At 41.9% G+C, this 21,205-nt stretch overlaps 1 protein-coding gene across 1 annotated transcript in view; it reads right to left on the reverse strand.

Annotated features, from left to right (window-relative positions):
* LOC115772452 (latent-transforming growth factor beta-binding protein 2) overlaps nt 1-14,495 on the reverse strand; it is an 85,584-nt gene extending 71,089 nt beyond the window's left edge. Inside the window, exons 1-2 of the mRNA XM_030718715.1 lie at nt 14,032-14,495; nt 11,277-11,350 (exon numbers count right to left, since the gene is read on the reverse strand). Coding sequence (XP_030574575.1) covers nt 11,277-11,350; nt 14,032-14,495 — 538 coding nt within the window. The remainder of the gene's footprint in view (nt 1-11,276; nt 11,351-14,031) is intronic.
* Between the last annotated feature and the right edge of the window lie 6,710 nt (nt 14,496-21,205).

The raw sequence follows: 21,205 nt of genomic DNA on the forward strand, positions 1-21,205 counted from the left end.
AATACCATATATAAAGCAAAAATAGTACAGTTCTAACAATCTTGAAAATCAATATTTGGTATGACCATCTTTATCCTTCGACACAGCCTGAGCAAGCTTTCTTGTAATTCCTTTAAGTAGTCTTCACGAATAGTTTTCCAAGCTCCTTGAAGGACTTTCCAAAGCTCTTCATTAGATGTTGGCTCCTTTTTATTCTGTTCTTTGCTAAGATGATCCCACACTGCTTCAGTAGTGTCCGGGCTCTGGGAAGGCCAGGCCATGACTGACTGTTTTTCTATCCAGGTATGCTTTTACTGCATTGGCAGTGTATTTGGGTTCATTGTAAGGCTGAAAACTTTCCAGATGGTACTCCATGGTCGATCAAAATCTGATCGTACTTTTCTGGGTTCATAATTCCATCAATTTTGACAAGATCACCAACACCACTAACTGAAACGCAGCCCCAAATCATGATAGAGCCTCCATCGTGTTTTATAGATGGCCGGAGACACTCCCTTCCTTAAGAACAGCTTCTTGACAGCCACCCTTCCACTAAGATCACTTCTGATGAGGCTTCAGTGAACAGGAGATGAATCAACTGAAGGGCCAGATGCATCTCTCAGCTCCTGTGTCCGGTCTTTGGTGGATTTTTTTCCCCTTATTTCTTAAGGACTTGACTTTCAGATACTGTTGACCTGCTGTAGGTAGATGGTTCTTTTAGGGCTGCCACTTCTTGTTTTTTTCCCCACTTGTCAAGTTTCCTCAGATTTTTTTTTAAGAACACACTGCACACCATGCCAATATGTGCCTGCCAAACTGTTATCTTTGGCATTTTTCAACTAAAATGGGAACAAATTATGTGTTTTTGTGACAGGCTGCTAGTAACAAAGAGCCTAAAGATACAATTTAATTTGGTTCTTTGCTAAAGTTTCTGTTATGTGTAGACACTTTCAGTTCTGATAGCTTATTTGAAAAATACAGTTTGACATGTCTGTCATCTAACTTATCCCTTAAGTGCCTTTTTTATGTTTGAATGAGTCATATTGTAGGTCAGTGTTAAGTGACTTAATAAACAACAAAAAACATTATTCTGAAAATAGTCAGGTATAAAGACTGGAAGCAAAATATAAAGAAATGAGGAGTGGCTCAAGACTTGTGCACAGTACTCTATACTGTACAGATAATATGGTATGTTAAAGACATACTGAAAATAAATAACTATGCAATGACTGTTTATTAACTTTCAGTATTTCATGGACTCCTTAGCAACTTATTGTGAAGATGCAAGGAATGACTTGCAGACTCTGCTACATGTGCTACAGACAGCGCTGTGATTTAACAGCAGAGTCAGCGCTGCTCCGTTTGACAAACTCTAAATTGGTTTTCGAATCACAAAGTTTTCATATCGGCTTTACCAGACAATATTTGTGTCGATATCAGTGTATCCATGGTACGCCAACATCAACCAATATATTGATCGGGCTCTAATTGAAAGGAAATAAGCTCTCGATCTTGCAACACAAACGCATGTAGCTGTCGGCCTTTAAGGATTTATGACATTATCCTCAAACACTAAATCAAGCCACTGGTCTGCAGTGGCTAAAGCAAACGGCGGCGCTCTGTCAACATGGCTATGGAATGCTATTGACACAGATGCTGGAGTGGACACTGACAAATCACAGGCAGGAACGGAGCCACAGCTCTTGGCAGCGAGGCGTGCTGGCAGTCAGACGGACCCCATCGGGTGCAAACACCGCTCTACCTGCTGCACACTTCCTGTTATTGCATTACTGGTCTGACTTTTGGACATTTTATGTTTCCTTTAGTCTTGAGCGAATGCACACCAGACCCCGAGGATATTGTTTCTGATGTCACGAGTTCAAACTGACAGGAGGAAACATGACAGTGCTGTGTAACAACTGTGGTGTCATACGTCGATTTTCAAAGATATATTTCTACAAACAGTGCCAAATTTGTATTCGGAGCTCTGTATTTTGGTGTTCCTTAGAGCATGTGCATGGTTAATTGAAACCCACTGCATTACGCATCGTCAGGCTGTGGTATGATGAGAAATCCTAACAAATTGCAGATTAAATATCAGACATTCACCACTTTCTTCAGCTTCACGGTGAAGCAAATTTTATTTAGACCACCTAATTCATTTCTTTTTAATTACTCTGAGGAAAATGTACACCCTATTTGATGAAGTATACACATGGGAAGAAATGTGGTTGTAGATTTATATAACTTGGTATGTGATCCGAGTTTTCCATCATGGGATAAAACAGGGATTGTCTGAGCTCTATTTGGCAAGAATCAAAATACATCATCTAACTAAAGCATGGGCTGGCTGGATGCCACCGTTTTGTCCGGAGTCTGTTTAACCTCAAGTTTGTGGATGAAGCAGTTGATCAAGCAGGCCACAGATTCCCGGGACATTCTGCTGGAGGGACACACTAGATGCAGTCAAAAGTAACGCATTCACGGCCGGGTTAGGATGAGATATGTTCAATCGCGGGAGCCGTTTTCAGCTGCGAGGTGCAAAATCAACACCAGACAAACAAACAAATGCTGCCTGTGCTGACAACAGCGTGGACAGGTCAGTGACTCTGGGCTTGACATATGCCCCATATGAATCTCGCATAACCCATGATATGCAGTGTCACCGCCGATCCGTGTTGTCTCTGGGCCCTGCCTCTGGGCTGTTGAACACATTGTCACAGTAATTGCTGTCGTGCAGATTTGTCTTGCACATCATTAAAACTAATTGCCTCACATTCCATCCATTTCACAAATATGTGCAGCAGTTATTACTTTGTGAGAGTAATAATAAAATGAGAATCCATTGGAAATAAAAGAGAAGAAATGGCAAACATTCCTGGCATTGCCACTTCAGCATTAATTATAACTGAGACAGACTGGCCAAGTTTTGGGAGATTGTGTCCGCATTCAGTCATCTGAAAAGAGGAGGACTGTTGGACGGTTATTGAAAGCTTTGATCGATGAACGCAATCATGCTGATCCACACAAATAGAAGATAAACACATGATTAATGCACCGCAGAAACAATGTTGTCTTTAGTCTTTAATGCTTGAGTGGCATCTTCAAGGGAATGCTTGATAGCTACTGTTAATGCAAATCTCCATCCAAAATTCACTTATGCAATAAACAAACATTTTTTTCAAATTACTTCATTTGGGGAAGTTCTTGTTAGCATAGTAACTCTCTACCACTATAAAAGCAATGCCAGGGGTTTTTTATTGTTTATAGTTTCTCTATTGGGTTACAGCTACCTCATAACTTTAGGTTTGCATGTGCACGTAAGTACGACAGATTCTTGTGCCTCTTCCTCTGGACTCTCATTTCCAACTTAGTGCTCGTTTCCAGCACGTTACAATCCATCAGAGATTTGCCTTCCCTTCTCCCTGACTCAAAGTCACAAAACCCATTAAATCTTTACAGTCCTTTCATTCCGCAAAGGGCAATCTGAAACCATATCTGACACAATACAAGCATGTAGAAAAACCTCCTCGCTCTACACGGGTCAACAAGTCTGCAAGAGGTAACCTGACATTTCTGAAAATAATATTGATATTGAAAGCATAATCACAGTAATCTCGGGAAGGACTCACTACAGGCTGAGAGTATTATGCACCATTATGAGATTTAGAGTCTGAAAGCTGCTCTGGAGATTAGAATTTAGCACAATATGATAAAGGGTTCGACTAAAGGCTCTTTCAAAAACCCTGAAACTGAGAGACAGGAAGTTGGAAAATAAGAATGAAAGATTAAAAAAAAAAACATCTGTGGAATTTAAGGAACTTGCTGCAGGTCAAATCTGCGTGTGGATGCAATATTTGTGAAGAGGCTCGAGATTCCGAGAACCATTCAGAACATCCCAGGGAAGAGTAAAAATCTTGTGACTCAATATGTAGTGGGGTAAACCTCATGTGATGACAGCAGGAGGCTCTTTTTAGGAGTCACCACAGAACCTGACAGGTCTCATGAAATAGGTCAAGTGTTCAGGATTTCGGGGGCCACAGTGAAGAGGCAAGCTTAAAAAAACAAAATTCCCCTCATCTGGACTCACTGTCCACTGAAGAAGTAAGAATTGGTCTATTGAGCAGTTAATACAATTGACCCTCAATGCTAACCATTTCAAGTGAGTGTTAATCTCTCCACAACATGTGATTTCCACATGGCTGCTGGAGCGAGTGCGATCATTTCATGCTTTCCCAAATGCTAACTTTGCTGTCTATAACCAAACTGCTGTTACTGTAACTTTGCAAGCCTTCATTAAAAGATCAAAAACAAACGTCTCTATTTTTATAATCAAAACCATAGGGGAGTGTGGCTGACACTGTTTGACTGAGCCCATATTTGCTCTCTGTGGTGGAGCTTACAAGGGTAATATTTCACTAAATTAAGGTGCCTCTGTCATAGATGCACAGTTTCAGTCACAATGTGGGTTTTTTGGTCCAATACAGTAGTTAAAAGCTTTTTATTTTCCAAACCCATCTCAAATCTGTGGGGGGGGGATTTGTTAACCTACATCTGAACCATAACAATGTGTACATTACGTTTAGCCGTGCTGCAGTGTGCCTCCACCACGCCCCTCAAACTCCCACATTCAGCCTCTAATGGGCCACATGCTGGGGCAGTCTGTGGGGGATATCTGTATCTGGGGAGTGCGCATGCATCTAGTAAAGCTGACTCTGTGAGACGTGGTGTTCACCAAAAACCCACAAACCCCATCCTCCTGAGGGATCACATCCCAACAACTTCCATATGGTCTTTAAGCAGGAGGGTGCTGTGATATATGGTTGGCTACAGGCTGTGGCCTCAGTGTGTGTGTGTGTGTGTGTGTGTGTGTGTGTGTGTGTGTGTGTGAGAGACTGAGAGCCGCGCTTGTTGTTAATGTTCATCTGTAAGTGTCACTCAAGCTCAGGCTTGCTTCTTAGGGTCACTGCTGATAGATCTACTTTAGCAGATGGACTTCTTGCAAAATGATGTCATGAATAAAGTGTTATTGCATGTTAATGAAGAAGCTTTGTGTGACTAATTATGCTCTGCCTCTCACTGAACTGTTTGATTCTTAACAGGTTATGAAAGATGATAAATAAAAAAAGGCATTTTACATGTAGATGTTTGTGTCCAGACACTGAGTAGTACATAATTTCCACCACACTTTTGTCTGTGGTAGCAATTAGAAAAACATGTGGTGCAGGAGGCCAAAACAGGGCCCAACTGCAACCTACAAAGAGATGCACCAGCTGGAGTGAAGAAAGCAGCACTCCTGGTTTGGGAAGACAAACTGAGAGCAAGCTGTCCAGTGTCTATGTTAATGATGGGGTCTGGGAAGATGGGGTGTGTATTGATTACAGGATCTGTCTAACAGGCCATAACTCTCTACAGGACTGCAAAAGGAGTGTCATGCCCCTGAAGTGTAAACTGTGCAACCTCCACAAATCCACACGTGTGACACATGACGTCACCAGAAATACAAGCACCCTGAAAACCTCTTCCTGTTTTTGTAAAACAGAGAATGCTGCTATGGTGGCCTGGATCTCACTGGTCTGCTGTCAGTTTAATTTACAGCTTTTGGAATATTCTTGATTCTTTTTGTTTAATATTCTTCTAATGATCTTTTCTTTAGTGTGATATTAGTCTTGTTCCTCATAAAACTCCCCTTCATCATATATGCTGGGAACTAAATTCTTAATGCTCTGCATCAAGGGGATCCTGGGAATGCCATAGATCTAAAAGCTACACAGTTACACATTTTCCTATCATCAGCAACTCCACTGAAAGACTACTGCATGCAGCTGTATGATGCGGTCACTCAGCAGGCCATTTTGCACACTACAGCAATGTGCTGGACCCCTGGCTCATGACCTCTTTTTGCATGTCATATACTATTCTGTGAAGTGCAGATGCCATGACAAACCAGTTATACTAGTTCAAACATTTGATATGCAAAAAAAGAAATATGCCAAAAATGTGCCAAGTAAAATACACTACATGGACAAAAGCACCAGGCCACCTACACCGCTGCAGGAGCTGCTCGGCCATGGAAAGTCATGCCATGAACCTCCCAGCGCACAGTTTTTGTGCCGATGTTAATGCCAGAGGAGGTTTGGAACTCTGCCATTACTGATTCAGCAGAGTGTTGGTTACTTTTGCGCAGCATGCCCCTCAGCACTTGGTGATCCCGATCTGTAAGAGCGACAGAGTTCCCATGGTTCCTAAATGCATCCACTTTGCAGTAATGCCACTTACAGTTGATCGTGGACTGTGTAGGAGGGAAGAAGTTTCATGAACTGACTTACTGCAACTGCGGCCTCCTATTACAGCACCAGGCTTGAATTCGCTGAGCTCTTTAGAATGACCCATTCTTTCACAAGTGTTTGTAAAGGCAGGTTGCATGGATAGGTGCTTTATTTTCTACACCTGTGCCAATGGGACTGAAAACACCTGAATTTGAAGATTATAAGGTGTTGTCTGTATAGCATGTGCAGCATTTTAAACACAATATCAGGTTCAAACATGAAGCACTGTGATGAATAATTCAACAAAGAAGGAGTTGTGTTTTTTTTTTTTATTTTGCCATGAATGTATTTAATTAACTAAATGGTTTGGTAGGAAGGGATAACCATGAAATTTTAAGCAGCAAGGTCGAGCCTTTACTATACTCTTAGTGTTCCAGACAGGAAAGTTGTAATCCTGCTGAATACTACCCTGGGGGACATGATGGAATCAGAGAAAAATGTTGCATGCTTTATTTTATTTATTTTTTTTTTTTTGCTTTGAGAGGAAAGTTACCTTGTGATGGCAAAGGTAAGAAACAGGGAGATTTTTCTGCATGAGGAGTTATTTTAGAGCCAGGACGGTGCTCTGAGGAGCACAGCAGGCCAAAGAAAGCTGGAAGGGAATCAAAAAGAAACTCCTCTCTTCCACCTTACACTCTGTCAATCAACAACAGCCTACAAGACTGAAAACAACTTTATCCCTCCACGAGAATGATGCACCTTTCATCTCCACTCTCTAAGAGACAACAGGTTTGAATCAACAGCCATCTGTGGGGTCACGCTCTTACTGTTTGCTGTACTTGCAGCATGCTGCCATATGTATCACGTGCTTTTGTCAAAACACTGTGATGAATAGTGTGGTGAAATTAATTCTGCAGCAGAACCCAAAAGCTTGTGCTTCAGGGAGCACCACGAGCTGAGGTAGAAAAAAAAAGAACGGTGGTTCCAGTGTGTGCTGCAGTTACCCTTTCCCCAGTGTTTCCTGCCTTTAAGTATTCTATATTGTCCCGTGCATTCACTCTGTGTGTGGCAAACCATGCCGTTAATCTGATTAGTAAAACAGCCATCAACCTTAGAAGCCAGAATAACACAGAGCAACTTTACTCCACTCTTTTTAAGCCACGTTAAAGCTATCCTTTTCAGCACGCAGACTGAAATATTTCAAGAGCTCTTGAATAAATCGTTATGATTTTTTTTTTTTAAAATAACAAACAGCTACGGTCTTCCGTCTTCTCTGCTGTCATCACGAGGTGTACGCTGCTAATTTTTAGTGACAAAAGTATTTGATAAAATTTTGTAACGATGTTCATGTCTCCTCGAGATGAATTGCTTTGACTCTGGTGATCCCTTAGGCTTTATTTAAAATTTCAGTTTGCCAAATGCTGCAGTTTATGAGAAAAAAACTCACCTTCTTGTGACATTCTTTAAGCCTCGGCTGTGTTTTATGCATTGCTCTAAATTTAAAAAATGCTCGTAATACCTGCTGAATATCAGCATATGAGCTGATATTCAGCCACACATGAGCTGAGAGAGTTCAGGTCAGGAATCAGGTTGGGACCGTGTCCAAAGGTCTCCTTTCTCTTCTGTAGCGCACAAAAGAAGGTGGTCCGCTTCAGACGCGTTCTCGCTGCTGGAAAGACTCAATTTTGTTCAGGAACAGGATGGAGAACAGACAGAGCGTGCAGGACATAACATATGATGACCACTTGCTAGCTGTGAATTCAAAGGTCAATGGCTATTCTCAAACAGACATCACACTGACTGTACTATTATTTTGCACTAAAAAGCATTAAATGTTTTATCCCACTGAGTCTAGCAAACGCCTTGGTTACGTTATGTCTAGAAAGGTCAGGGCTGCAGTGCTCATGCTAAAATAACTCTCTGCATGTTAGCGGGACCGCTGTTGTCGCTGCATACTCTTCTAAAACAAACTGCTTCCATTTTGGCAAAAAAAAAAGACTCGTGTGAGCAATGTGTAGTACCCTATCCACAAAATGATTTACAGCCAACCACATTCAGGAGTGCAAAGATATGAGTGTAAAAAAAAAAAGAAAAGCATAAAACAGATGGAATGAAGAAGTGATGTGATTTAAATCTATGTTCCGGTTACAGGGGCTTTAAAAGTTTGGGTTCTTTATTCACAAAGTGTTTTAAACCAAAACGTTAAAACTGTAATTTTACGCTGGTGTACAAGACATCTAATTGATGGTTACTGTATTTATTCTAAAACATGCCAGCAATTCAAACTTCCCCTCTAATTCCATATCTAAGTATCTCATTGTTTTGTAAATAGTGATCATTTCCAGGAGAAGCCAATGCAGCAGATTTGTTGGTGCTAAACCAACATGCTGCTTTCTCTTTTTGTTGCCAACTATTGTTTAGGCAGCTGTTCAACATCCTCATGGCTTACCACTACTGATGTATTTAGTGAATGTCTTGCTGAGCTGTTGGTTAAAAAGCCTTTTAAACTGATGGAAAATCTTAAGTTTTATCTAGAGATCTGACCATGAACTATCCGCAGTTTTCCATCTGAGCGCTGCCGATAGTCAAGGAGGTGTTGACGGCAACGATAATGCAGCACACTGTCTTATAACTAAGGCAAGACTGCTGCTTGGCTATTAGTAGTGAAGCTAAAATATGGACTCTCTCTGCTCTTGTTCTGTGCAACAGTACTTTTGATGAACAGATGTGAATCATCAGAGTGAGGAACAAGTTTAAGTGTTGACCCAGAAACAAGATTCCCCATTTATCTCACCAGGAGCTTCAACTCTTCTTACGAGTAAACAGATGGAAATATAGCCAAGCTCACACCTGGCCTCACTTTACCAGCCAAATAACACACACACACACACACACACACACACACACACTTCTGGTTCTCAGCCACCATGAATAAAATTAATATTCTTTAGGTAAGACCGTGGCACTAAAAGCCTATGAGCTTTCATCTGTAATAAAGGCATTTAATGTCACCAGAAGGCAAACAATCATGACACAGCAGAGGAAATGCAATGTTCTTCCTGATGGTTCAAAGCCTTCTACCAGAACACACTGGCTATTTTCGGTGCATGGAATTTGCTTTAATACATAAACAAGTCTGTTAACCATCAATCCTGAAGCTGAAAACAGAGATAGTCACCACCAGACCTTCCAGGATGTGGGCAGGACCGAGTCTTAAGTGAACAGATGACGACCTCTAATCAGACGCAAGACCAAGACTGAGACGTAAACCTTTTAATAGGCACAGCTCTAAAGCATAAAAATAGGTGCGCTCCCAACACAACTAGTGATCCAGTTCCTGTCATATGTTTGTTCTGACCTCAATGCAGTAGAACAAGGAGGTATTGTTAGGAAAGCATGATTCTAGACACCCAATTCAGCCTCGCGGGTGACGCCTGCAGCTGATACTTCATATTCGACATTACTTCAATCCCTTCAGCGAAAGTTTCCTAGACACAACTCAGCCACCTTATGTTTTTACTTCTGCTCCCACCCAGTAGGTTTGCTCCTTTTCTTTCCCCCACTGTGAACATGTTTTCTCAGGTTGCCCTCTCATAATAAAGCAGGCTGGATCACGGGCAAAGACGAAATAAAGATAGCCCGAGCTTGTTTTCCTGCACGGCTTCCAGTCCGTGCTCCAGTCTGGGGCCTTTATGTTGGCACCTTGCCGGCTGTGGGGCTTCTCTCAGCTGATGATAGCATAGCCTCCAGTCAGACTTGGGTGAGGGCCAAGTCGTAAGAGGGTCCAGATGGTCAGACAGTCCCCTGGCCTGCTCAAATCCACCGCCTTGTTTAACATAGGCGCGTTAGGCTGAACCTGTTATTTTCTGGCAGATTAAAAGTATTTACTCTTTTAATTTGGGTAACTGTGGCTCCATGTTAAATGTAATTTACGCCTTGGTAAGTGCGCCTTTAACTCTGCATTAAGGGGAAAATAATGGAAGGAGGCTCTGTGGTGAGCAGAGACGAGCATAAGAAGACCGCTGGGGCCAATCAGCTTTCTGCGTACTCGATAGGCTGAAACGTGTGTGAACTGAGTTTGCATGTGTGAGCGCACACGGGGGGGATAATTAAGCAGAAACAAAACAGAGAAAACAATAAACGAGTCCAAAAAACCCCCACAAAAAGCATGGCTAGTTTTACTGCTAGATAGATGTCACTTAACAGTGTGGGTTTAACTGTGCTTGTAAAATTTAAAGATAACTTTTACTTAAAAAAAAAAAAAAAGCTCTCATTCCAACCTCTTATTTCTGCCTGCAGCACACAGTGGTGGTCGTAAAAGTGAAATTGAAACATGACATGCAAAGAGCAATTGTGGCATGAGTTGTTGCAATTTTTACTTTAAGATAATCCTAAATAGCATGTCTAAAAGATGGATTTTTGCAGTGATAGTCCATATGCAAGTTAAAGAAAGAAATAGCAACACTGTTTTGGTGAAAAGCCCCGGTCAGTGTTACATTTTAAAGAAGTGGCTCTTTATTCATTCACAGCCTGTGCCTTCAATTCCACTTTTAATTTTCTGGCAGTTGGGATACTCAATACTGCTGTGGTTGAATAAAAGAAGCAGCAGTTCCACCCATAATTAAGGACTGGTGTCACAAAGAGAGCCAAGAGCTAAGTGTCAGTAATTTCCAAGTGAGAGTCTTACATGAAAAGAATAAGGCAAACACTGCATGATGAACATGACCATGGGGGCAATAACACTCAGGGAAAACTTTCATAGGGCAATTCCACTTGACAGGATAGTCATTAGTAGCCATTTACTATGTTATTTTTCAGTCTGTGTGCCTTAGATTGCAAAGCCTCTCTGTCTGCAAAGTTTACTAGTGGAGAAAGTTCTCTTATATATAATGCATGTCAGTGAGACTGTATGCCACTTCACCACCGTGTGTGTCCTTGGTTGCCAAACTGAGTAGCTGAATCAAAGACTATTCAAGCAAGGTGCATTTATTTAAAGTTTACATAGGATACTGAGTTAATAATACTTACGTTTTATGCAGCGGTTGGTTCCTGGTGCCAAAGCCCAACCAGAGCAGCACTGGTGACCTCCGCAGACATTAGGCCTGAACAAAAGACCGCATGCAAAGAAAAACAGGGTGAAATAAAAATTAATTGTTTTCAGGTATTAATCCATAAGACGATAACTGTGAGTGCAGAGGGCCTCTTTGCATGACAAACAGATCTGATTGCAATGGCTGTTAAGAGTTTCAAATCCTTCTGATGTGGCTAGACTATTGATAGGAAAACCTTTGAGATTACGCTATAATTTCATTTTATTTGATAAAAAAGAATTTAAGGGCAAGTCATGAAACTTTATCTGAACGCGGACCCGCAAGTCCCTCGTCCTGTTACGTGAGAGTGCAGAGTAAAGACAAATACAGAGTTATCTGAGCCCTGAAAGGATTATGCGAGACACATGGGACATGAAAAACACCCTGTGTCTTCTATAAATCATGGAGCAAATGAGAGATGACAAGATTTAAACAGTTATAACTGGATTCTTTTACTCTTTAATCCTTACTGGTAGTCCGGGCCAATTTTTGTGGTGAGATAGATGAAAAGGCACCAGACCGCAAGAGCAACTCTGGGGCAACAGTCAACACGCTGGCATGGCTCTGTGCCCCATCATCTCTTCACAAGATATTACAGTAAGTGGATGTCTGAGTCATGGTGATTTGAGAAGATAACGGGGATTGACTCATTGACCTCAGTTGGATTGCACTCGGTGGATGCTCCGAGTGTTACTGAGGCGTCACAGGGATAAAATGCAGTTATTAGGGCCCTCTGGCAAGCTTAGCTTTGTCATAAATCAAACACATCAGGTCAGGCCCGTGCCAAAGGCATCAGTCATCACATTCAAATTCCATCAAGGGATTTATGCATGTAATGGAGACCTTTACACAACATAATTAGTAGCATGCCCAAGGCCAAAATATATGTAGATAACACCTTGTTCACAACTTGTTATATTTTTATTTAAACTTGGACATTAGGAGGTGGACTATTATTTCACTGCTGGGCAATCTGGATCAGTCACCTATCTGACAGGTGCATCAAAACCAGACACACTGAGTCAACCTCAATGTAAAGGAGATTTACAGTAAGTGAACCCAGCTCTGCCAGTGCTGCGGGATACAGTAAATGATTGAGGTGAGTGGGAATTCCCAGAGGAAATGTGTCATGCGAACACTTTCTCTAACAAGCAGCAGATGATTCATCTGAACTAATAAGTGTTAAAATCACTGCGCAGACTACTAAAAGGTAATGTTCCTGCAGATTTATGTAACGCCCACCTTTATGTTGCTCGAAAACTCAAAGAACCCCATTCATTCAACGCTGGAATATGTGTTTTTGGCAACGTCAAGCAAGGCATTCGCCCTATCCTGCAATAAAGCATGTTGGATCTAATCCTGTACCGAGCTATTTTCTTTGCACACGGCTTTAAAAAGACAGCACCTCAATATAACCGTACGACTGTGAGTGTTGTTTTTAACGTGTAATGGATCGGACCACAACGACATAACACATCTGCTGCATGGAGAGAATCAGTAAAAGGTATATATGAGTGCTGACATCACCACTGTCTATGACTTCTCATAGAGTTTAGTGGGACATGCTACTACTCAAGGTCCTGCTCACCAAAGGCCAGTAGCAAGCAGGCAGCTGTGGCATACTCAGAGCATGCTATTATATTGTACATAATATACATATACACATATTATATCTAAGCCTATTCAAACCAGTTCGTTAAATCCATCTATTTCTTCTAAATTATCCTCCAACACTCTCCTGAATAAATAATACATTTTCTAAAGACACAAAGCCCTGTTATGCCACACACACAAAAAAAGATGCTTTATTTATATTTCGGTGTCAGCAGTCCAAGGTGAGCCATTCAAATCTCCCTCTGATTATTATGTAAACATTCACCCCTTCAGTGTGTATCAAACCTTGTCCCAATGGAACAAACAGGAGTGGATACAGGAGGCTTCATTTAACAAAAAGAAAAGAGGTCTAATATGGAAACAACCCATCATCCTGTTTAGAGTTTAACAGAGACCCAAAAGGAGATTTGCAGGCTAGAGTGAGTGCCATTGGTGAAACAGGTGTTTCTGATCACCAAGCAAATTTTTTAAATGCTCACCAGCCAGCGCTTTGGTTGAGCCACTACAATGCATGGCCACAGGCAACAGCATGAAACCGGGGCACGCACACTGAACTAGTCTGCAGCCGCTCTCCTACTACAATTTGAATATTCTGTAATGTGCGGTAATGGGAGGAAATGGTGATAATGTAATGTTAAATAGTTCAAACACAGTTCACCCATATGCATCACATTTGCTGTTCATTACAGCGCCCCCGCTATCAGCCCAGTAATCAGCGGTGTTTGACCTCAGCTATTATTTCATGTTCTGCCATGACCTTGATAACGAAACTCATACATTATTATAATTCATATTTAGTTGGCCTAAAGAAGTCGCCTCCCGGATGACAAATTAACGCAGCACACAGAGCACTTTGCAGGAATCAATTGATTTGCCTTACAGGAAGGAGTAGTCGGCTAAAGGGGCCACCACAACTTTACAGTAAATCACATGGACTAATAGCGGCAGTTAAATAGGTCACACATTCCTCCTGAAGTAGCCTTCTGCTCATGAAGTAAACTTGACTGACTTGCAGAGTTTGGTAAAGCAAAGAAAACGTTTATATTGCTGACAGTGGGGAACTTGGCTGTCACTCTTACCCGATAAGTCGCTTAGTGCTGGCAGAGCTGCGCCTGCTGCTCTGCCTGCGGTTCACTCTGTTTCTTTGCTGCTGGCTGACAGGCTGTCTAGCGGTGCGCCGCGCACCATCCAGCGGCGCAGAGACAAGATCTTCCCCGGAGGTGCCAGCAGCATCTCTGGCTTTGGATATGTGCTTGCGATTTTCCTGAGATGATGTTCCCCTGGGTAGGCGGACCACAGTCCTAGACTGACTGATCCCAGGTGAAGAGTCACCGGATGTTCTCGAGGACGCACCGTCCCGTGGTCCCCTTGGCGAGTGACCTCGGCTGATCCCCCGGGACTGCGGCTGGTCAAAGACCGCGCGGCCTGCCCCTGCACCCTCTATACTCCCACCTGTCGTGTCTTTGTGACTGTCACCAACTCGCATGAGCACCACAGTCAGAACCATTAAAACAGCAAATCCTGCACGGTCCATCTTGGGCATGCAAAGTTTTGAAACTACCGCGTAAAAGGGCAGATCGCGTTACTGTTTTATCAAGAGCCACTAAAATATGAGCAAATCACAAAAAAAAAAAAAAAAAAAAAAAAAAAAAAAAAAAGGGGGGGGGGGGGGAGAAGAGAGTCTTACACGAGCTCAGCAAAACGGCATCCTCTCCCAAGAATGAAAAAAGCCTGGATACCTCTTCATAATGCCCAGGTGAGACGTAAACAATGTCTTCAGGTTATCAAATCTTTACTTAACTACAGTCCAAAACGGAGAAACTACCAGCTTTTCTTATTCCAGCGCTGAAAAAGATGTTTTTTTTTTAAGCAAACATCATTCTATCTGCTTTAGTTTGTGTTAAACAAGAAAAGAGGGGCAGAGAGAGCAGCGCGCTGGCTCAGGGCGGCTGAGGCTGAATTCTTACTCTGAGAGTTTGAATCGTGCTCGCATGAATATCACCACCTCCTTGGATCTGAAGTCACTGGGAATTTTTGTAGGGATTGCATGCGCTTTGCGTGGAGAAACTCCCCCTTGTCGGATGTATTCTTGCTTCTACACACAGCATCGCTCGGTCCGTGTGCCCGCACACACTTTTCCTGCCAAGTTACATGTTGTTGCTCCGACATTCTTGCGAACAGGACTGATTTAGGGACGCAGCTGCATTAATCATTAACTTCAATTTAAATTTAAGTTGACAGGGTAGAAAATATTACTCAACTCCCAGACGTTTTTCTGCAGGATCCCACAGAGCTGATTGCTTGATTATTCCAAAGTCACTGTTTTATAATTGTTTCAATTAATTAGGCTAATTATCTTATTAACCAATTTCTGTCCAAGGACACACTATAAACAGCGAAGGGTATTTTAAAGGTAATTTACAGTGGAACCGCTATGCTTTTTATGGATTATAGGTTATATGTAAAACGTGTTTCCTGACCATAAGCACATATTTTGATCTGGCAGTGAAAAGCTCACAGTTCAAACTCACTCAAACTGAAACCTTGGAAAACTGGTCAAGTTATGTAACAGATCCCATTCATCTCCTCTTTTCATCCGCTGCATCATCACTTTCCTTCTCACTGTCTGGAAATAACACATTTCTCTTCTCCCATAAGATTTTAATACTACCCAAAGAGAGTTGGCTCACTTCTCTCATTCAACCCACAAAGATGCACGCCTGTCTCTTTCATGAGCGGTCTCCCTACTCCCTAAGCACCATTGCCACTCACAGAACTGCCATCCAAAACACACACACAGTACTGTTTTCTACACATTTATTCTTTTTCCCAGCCATGAAGATATACCAAACCCCTGAAAAGTGACATCTTTGTTCCTCTTTTCTGATGGCCATCCATGCAAATGACTAAAATTGATTACACCTCATTTTCCAACCCATGGTAATCTAATTACAGAAGGATGCCACATGTCCAGCAATCCCACCCCAGGCTTGTTGCCTGCTACCTTATTTTTGGCTGATAATGGTTAAATCGTGCATGGCTTCCTGGTGTGGATGGCACCAAAAAGATGATGGCCTGCTGACCCCAGCATCTATGGGGGCGACCCCTACTTGGACAGACAGATGTCCTCAGTGACCTGCGTGAATGAGCAGCTGGCTGCTGCTCAAGTGTTCCTCGCTGAGTTTAAATCAATGTCTTAATCTGTTTCTGTGTCGTGTTACGTGCTCTTGTATCTGTGTAGGGCAGAAGTTGCCAACCTTTTCTGGCAGGTGTATACCACTGTCACAATTAAATACCTCCTTATGTTCCGGTTACATTCATGTGAATTGATGCTTTTACTGGATGTTTTTTCTTTTAACGATATTAATTGGACTTCTACGTTCTTTCTCAGTTAGGGGTGGGCATTTTAGGTAGTTACATTCAGTAGCTGTTTATCAGCTACACCAAAAATGTTCAATTCTTTATCTGTCCAACACTTTTAGCAGCCTGTCAACCATTCAGAATGTATCATTTAATAATAAATGAAGAAATTTATGTCTTTCTCTCTGTTTGCTCTTCAGCTATCTAAGGAATCTTGGCAGGTGTATTGTTGGAAGACCTGATTAAGTGATAAATAAATAGATAGATAGATAGATAGATAGATAGATAGATAGATAGATAGATAGATAGATAGATAGATAGATAGATAGATAGATAGATAGATAGATAGATAGATAGATAGATAGATAGATAGATAGATAGATAGATAGATAGATAGATGCTTCAGACTACCCTACATGGAGTCTTTAACATGAGCCTTGTTTGGAAATCATTACAGATCTGTGGAGCACCTATCCATGTTATGAAAGTGGACTTTAATGTGGCCCAATTTGATAGGCTTCAATTTGCAGCATCTGGAGGAACTCTAGAATAAATACCAGGAGGATGTCTCTGGCTATGACCGACGTTTCTACACAAAGAGTCCTTTGAAAGCTCTGGCATGACAACCAAGCCACTCCTATCATCTTTCAAATGCAGAGCAGAAATATAACTGCATTACACTGCGAGGTTTCACACAAAGCACAGGGTCAGAGCTGCAATGATATCCAAGTCTCATGACTGAACTGACGATCCGCTTATGTGTGCGTGCCTGTGTTTGATACAGTGAGCCTGAAGTGGATTTGAATCGCCTCCACATTATTAAGTGCTTTTGATTGTCTCACGTTCGATGGTGTAATCTTGGGCAAATGTGTTGAAGCTGATTAACTGCATCAAGTAGAACCAGTGCTGTCAGCTCCAAGGTCACATTTGCATCTGCGTAGCTGACCCCCTCATCACTGCTGCACGAGTGAGGGGTCGGAGGTCACATGTACCCATTAGATGTCTAAACAGTATCCTTACCAGAATGTAGGGTTCTCATTTTAACTAAGTATCAACTGTGTATTCTTAGCCTCGCCTCCAGAATTTTAAGCGATCTATGTGAATCAGTCTCTGTTGGTGCTCTCTATTGACTTTCAATAGAGAGCACCAACAACAAGGAACGCCAATCTCTTCATTAGCTACCTTTTGCTGTTTGTATCAAAGACCTCAACTCTCTTTTCTTTTTGCCCAGGAGCTAACATAATGCTGACATTGTTCAGACTGGGCAGCGGTGAGGACCTGGGGGAATATGTGGAAAAAGGAGGTTCGTTTGGCACAAAATCACTTTGTAAAAACTTAAATTACGTGCTTTATTGATGTGTTATTTTTCATTGAACATGACAGCTTTTCCTTAGAAGGATCATTACAGAAGTTCTCCATCAAACTTCATAATAGACCGAGCAGTGTACATAAAACAGGCATTCACACAACAAGAGGAAACAGTTAAAGATAGAGCAGGATCAGTGTAATGCACTTAGGACATGGGCTACAGGGGTCTTTCCCAGCTTGTGTGAGTGAAGTGCTGTCAGCTGGGTAATAGAAGTAGGTCACATGGGTGTTACTTAAGAAGGCCACCTTCACTTTGCCTTTCATGATAGTCATACTTTTTGTGGGTGTTACAAGTGCAGCCCTGAAATAACTGAGAAATGCATGTGTGTTTGCCTTCGAGCCATGCTGTATAGTGCTGGAAACAGGAGGAAAGTCTTTCAGCTCCATCTACAATTTCAAATGGTGGAGCGGTCCAGAAACACACAAAAGTCAGACAGATTGTAGCACCACTGGCGATGTTTCTGATGCATGTCATAGCACTGGCAGCACGTCCACCCTGCATTGCTTCACAGCTGAATGATCGGCTCTTTCATTTATGGGTGTGAGTTGTTAAGTTAACAAAGACCTTTAGCTGACTGGAATGATGAAAACTGTAACAAAGATTAGATTAAGTACTTCCCTTTTACAAATTATCCTTTTGCCCCCTTTCAAAAGACTGGCTTTCATACAGAAATCATTATGTATTATTATAACCCATATTGCAGCACAGTCTGTAAAACAGAGAAACTCCTAGCAGCAGAACTGTGTATAATAAACAATATAATGGATAAAAGCAAGGCATCCACCCACCTATCCACTAGCATATGAACCCCCATGAAGCTCTTGCCCTGAATAAATTGGTAGACTCTGGTTCCTGAGGTCAATTTTTTAAAAAGATAGAAAGAGTGATTCAGTCTTGGGGCTAGAAATGCAACTAGTAAAACACTTGTTTAATTAATTGGTTTAATCTTCTAGATCCTTATTAGTGTAGATTTGCTAAATAATTCACGCTATTTGAAATTTAATTCAGAAATCTAATCAAACATGTAAGATTTCTTGAGTCCAGAGAGCCGTGTTGCACCAACAATCCTACATCGCGCAAGGAAAAGTGGAAGATTCGTGTGGATTCATTCAAATTTAAAGTTCTAAGTTATCACATTAAAACTGTTGTATTGTTTTAATCTTGAACGACTTCGGTAGGCTGTGAAAATACATACTGGCTGATGTGTTTTGACTTTGGTTGAGTGGAGATTCTGCTGCTCCACTTTCGCCTTAAATTCTGTCTCTTGAAGTTTGATTTAAAAACGTCTCCAATGAACAATATGCACAATGATGTCACACTACTGCATGATAAATGCTGCTGGAGCAGACTCAAAGGGTGAATCATGCTGGCAGCCAATTAGGTCAAATAAGAACATGCAATAACTTTCCAGAAAACATACATTTTCTAAAGATGCGGGGCCTTCTAGTCATTAGCCAGATGTAGCCTAAAACGTTCAGAAATCAGTCACAGCATAAATCAGCACTGGCAGTAATGTCTAAATAGGAGTGGGATGGAGTGCCCTTGGTGACATGCATTCTTGTAAATTCTGAGTATTCAGTTCACACAAGAAAAAGCAGAGGGAGGAGTTAATGTGTGTGATAGATCATTCTGGCGTTTCAACCAGAGCTTTCTTCCTCCTCCCTGTTTTTCTCTCTCCTCCCTTTCAATTTTCCTGGCCCCTCACCCTCGATTTAGCGTGCATCTCGAGCCGCTGGCCCAGGCCCCAGGGGCGCTCTTCCTTCTGGTCCTCCTGGTTGCGACCTGGCCGCAAGGCGCTCTGTGCCGACTCTACTTCTATTTGTCTTGAAGGGGGTGATAGATGGCCGTGCCTCAAAGCTTCAGTCCCTGTTCTTGTTGCTTTACGGTGTCTCTCTACCAACCGACCATGGAAAATCAAGGTCGAGCATTTTCCACATTAGCAGCTTTACCAGCAGGATAGAAATGGATATCTGCTGCATTTACCCTTCACCCACCCACCCTCCACCCACCACAGAAAAGCAAACTGCTCCACACGTGTACCTCACAAAAGTAGCAACTGATGGTTCCCTTCAGCACACTTTCATAACAGGCAACAAAAATGATGCAGCTATTTTAGAAATCGGGGCAAAGAGGAGACAGTCACCTCAAAGTACCACCTGACTTTTAAGTAGATAACCATCTGAATTCAGTCTGTGCAAGCTTCAGCCATACTGTACATTTGCATCTGCGGTTTCTTATTGTAAGACAAAATGAACATTTCTTTTTCATCAAGTGGGACAAGTTAAGAGGCTACACTGGTTGGATTTCTTCTTTATTTTACACTTTATTAGTCACAGGTAGCATCTTATAAAATAGACTCTAGCTTTAAAGAACTTCCTGTAAAAATACTGTTCACATTATAGCCCTTTAATTGCCTCCAGAGGGTCACTGTGATTTAAGCCAAGTATCAACAAACAGCCTGTAATGCTTAGAATGTGGAAAGTACAGGCATGTGTGACAAATAAACTGTACATCTGCCTTTAAATGTTATCTTTATTTACAGCGGTGTCAGCTGGAACTCACTTTTTGTAGAACCTCTTTTTTTTTTTAAGCACAGACATTGATTGTGTTATTTTATTTCACCCCTAAGCCACCCACGTGTTAGTCTGACTGCATGCACCATAAAGCAAGGATTTAACAAATTGTCAGTTGTTTTGATATTAGACAGCAGCCTGTTGAGTAATGCAGGTTAAGTTCTGTTTATCTTTACTGCTGGGAATGGATGAGACATAAACCCTATTTGGTGGCTGACTCACTGATGACACGTGCCTTCCAGCCTTCAACATGATAGCGCATAAACTTGGTATGGTGCTGTAGTTTGAGGGAAACTAATTGCTAGCTGTGTTTTGAAGGAATAATCTTCTTTCCATATGCAGCACTCGTGCAATGCTCATGTTTTAAGGACTACTAGTCCTGCTGCACGGGCCTCATGCTTGGGTAGCCGTGAGCAAAGAATCATGTGCTCTCTTCAGCAACAGTTAGGAGAATGAAAAATCTTCTTCACTGCCCCCAATTAACAGTGAAGGTCGAGCGCCAGAAAGTTATGATGCGATTTAACCCCCCGCATGAGGTCAATTTGACCTGAATAGCTTCCTATTAAGCATGATAAATTTGTTATTTTTCAATCCATTAAACCTTTTCCCCATAGTCCATTTAGTCGGAACAAACCGCAGGCCTGCCACAACCTAGTTTCTCTTTACCACAAGCAAAGTTCAAGTAAAAAGGAGATGACGCGACGATTAGCTGAGATGACTTCAAAGTGTTTTCTGCCACAGGCTTTTGTTAATGATCAGTCACCAGTGTTGAGTGGGAATCCCTCCAGCATGAAGGTCAGTTAGGGTAACATCAACAGCAGCATCTAACAAAGGCTAAACTTTAGTCCAGCCTGTGGAACGGCTATCAATGAAACCTTGTTACGACCATGGGATCCACAGGGCTGGACTGAAGGGAAGAGTAGGCATGTGAGGTTCAGGGAGGAAGTCTCT

This window comes from Archocentrus centrarchus, chromosome 22 (assembly GCF_007364275.1).
Source record: "Archocentrus centrarchus isolate MPI-CPG fArcCen1 chromosome 22, fArcCen1, whole genome shotgun sequence".
Taxonomy (NCBI): Eukaryota; Metazoa; Chordata; class Actinopteri; order Cichliformes; family Cichlidae; genus Archocentrus; species Archocentrus centrarchus.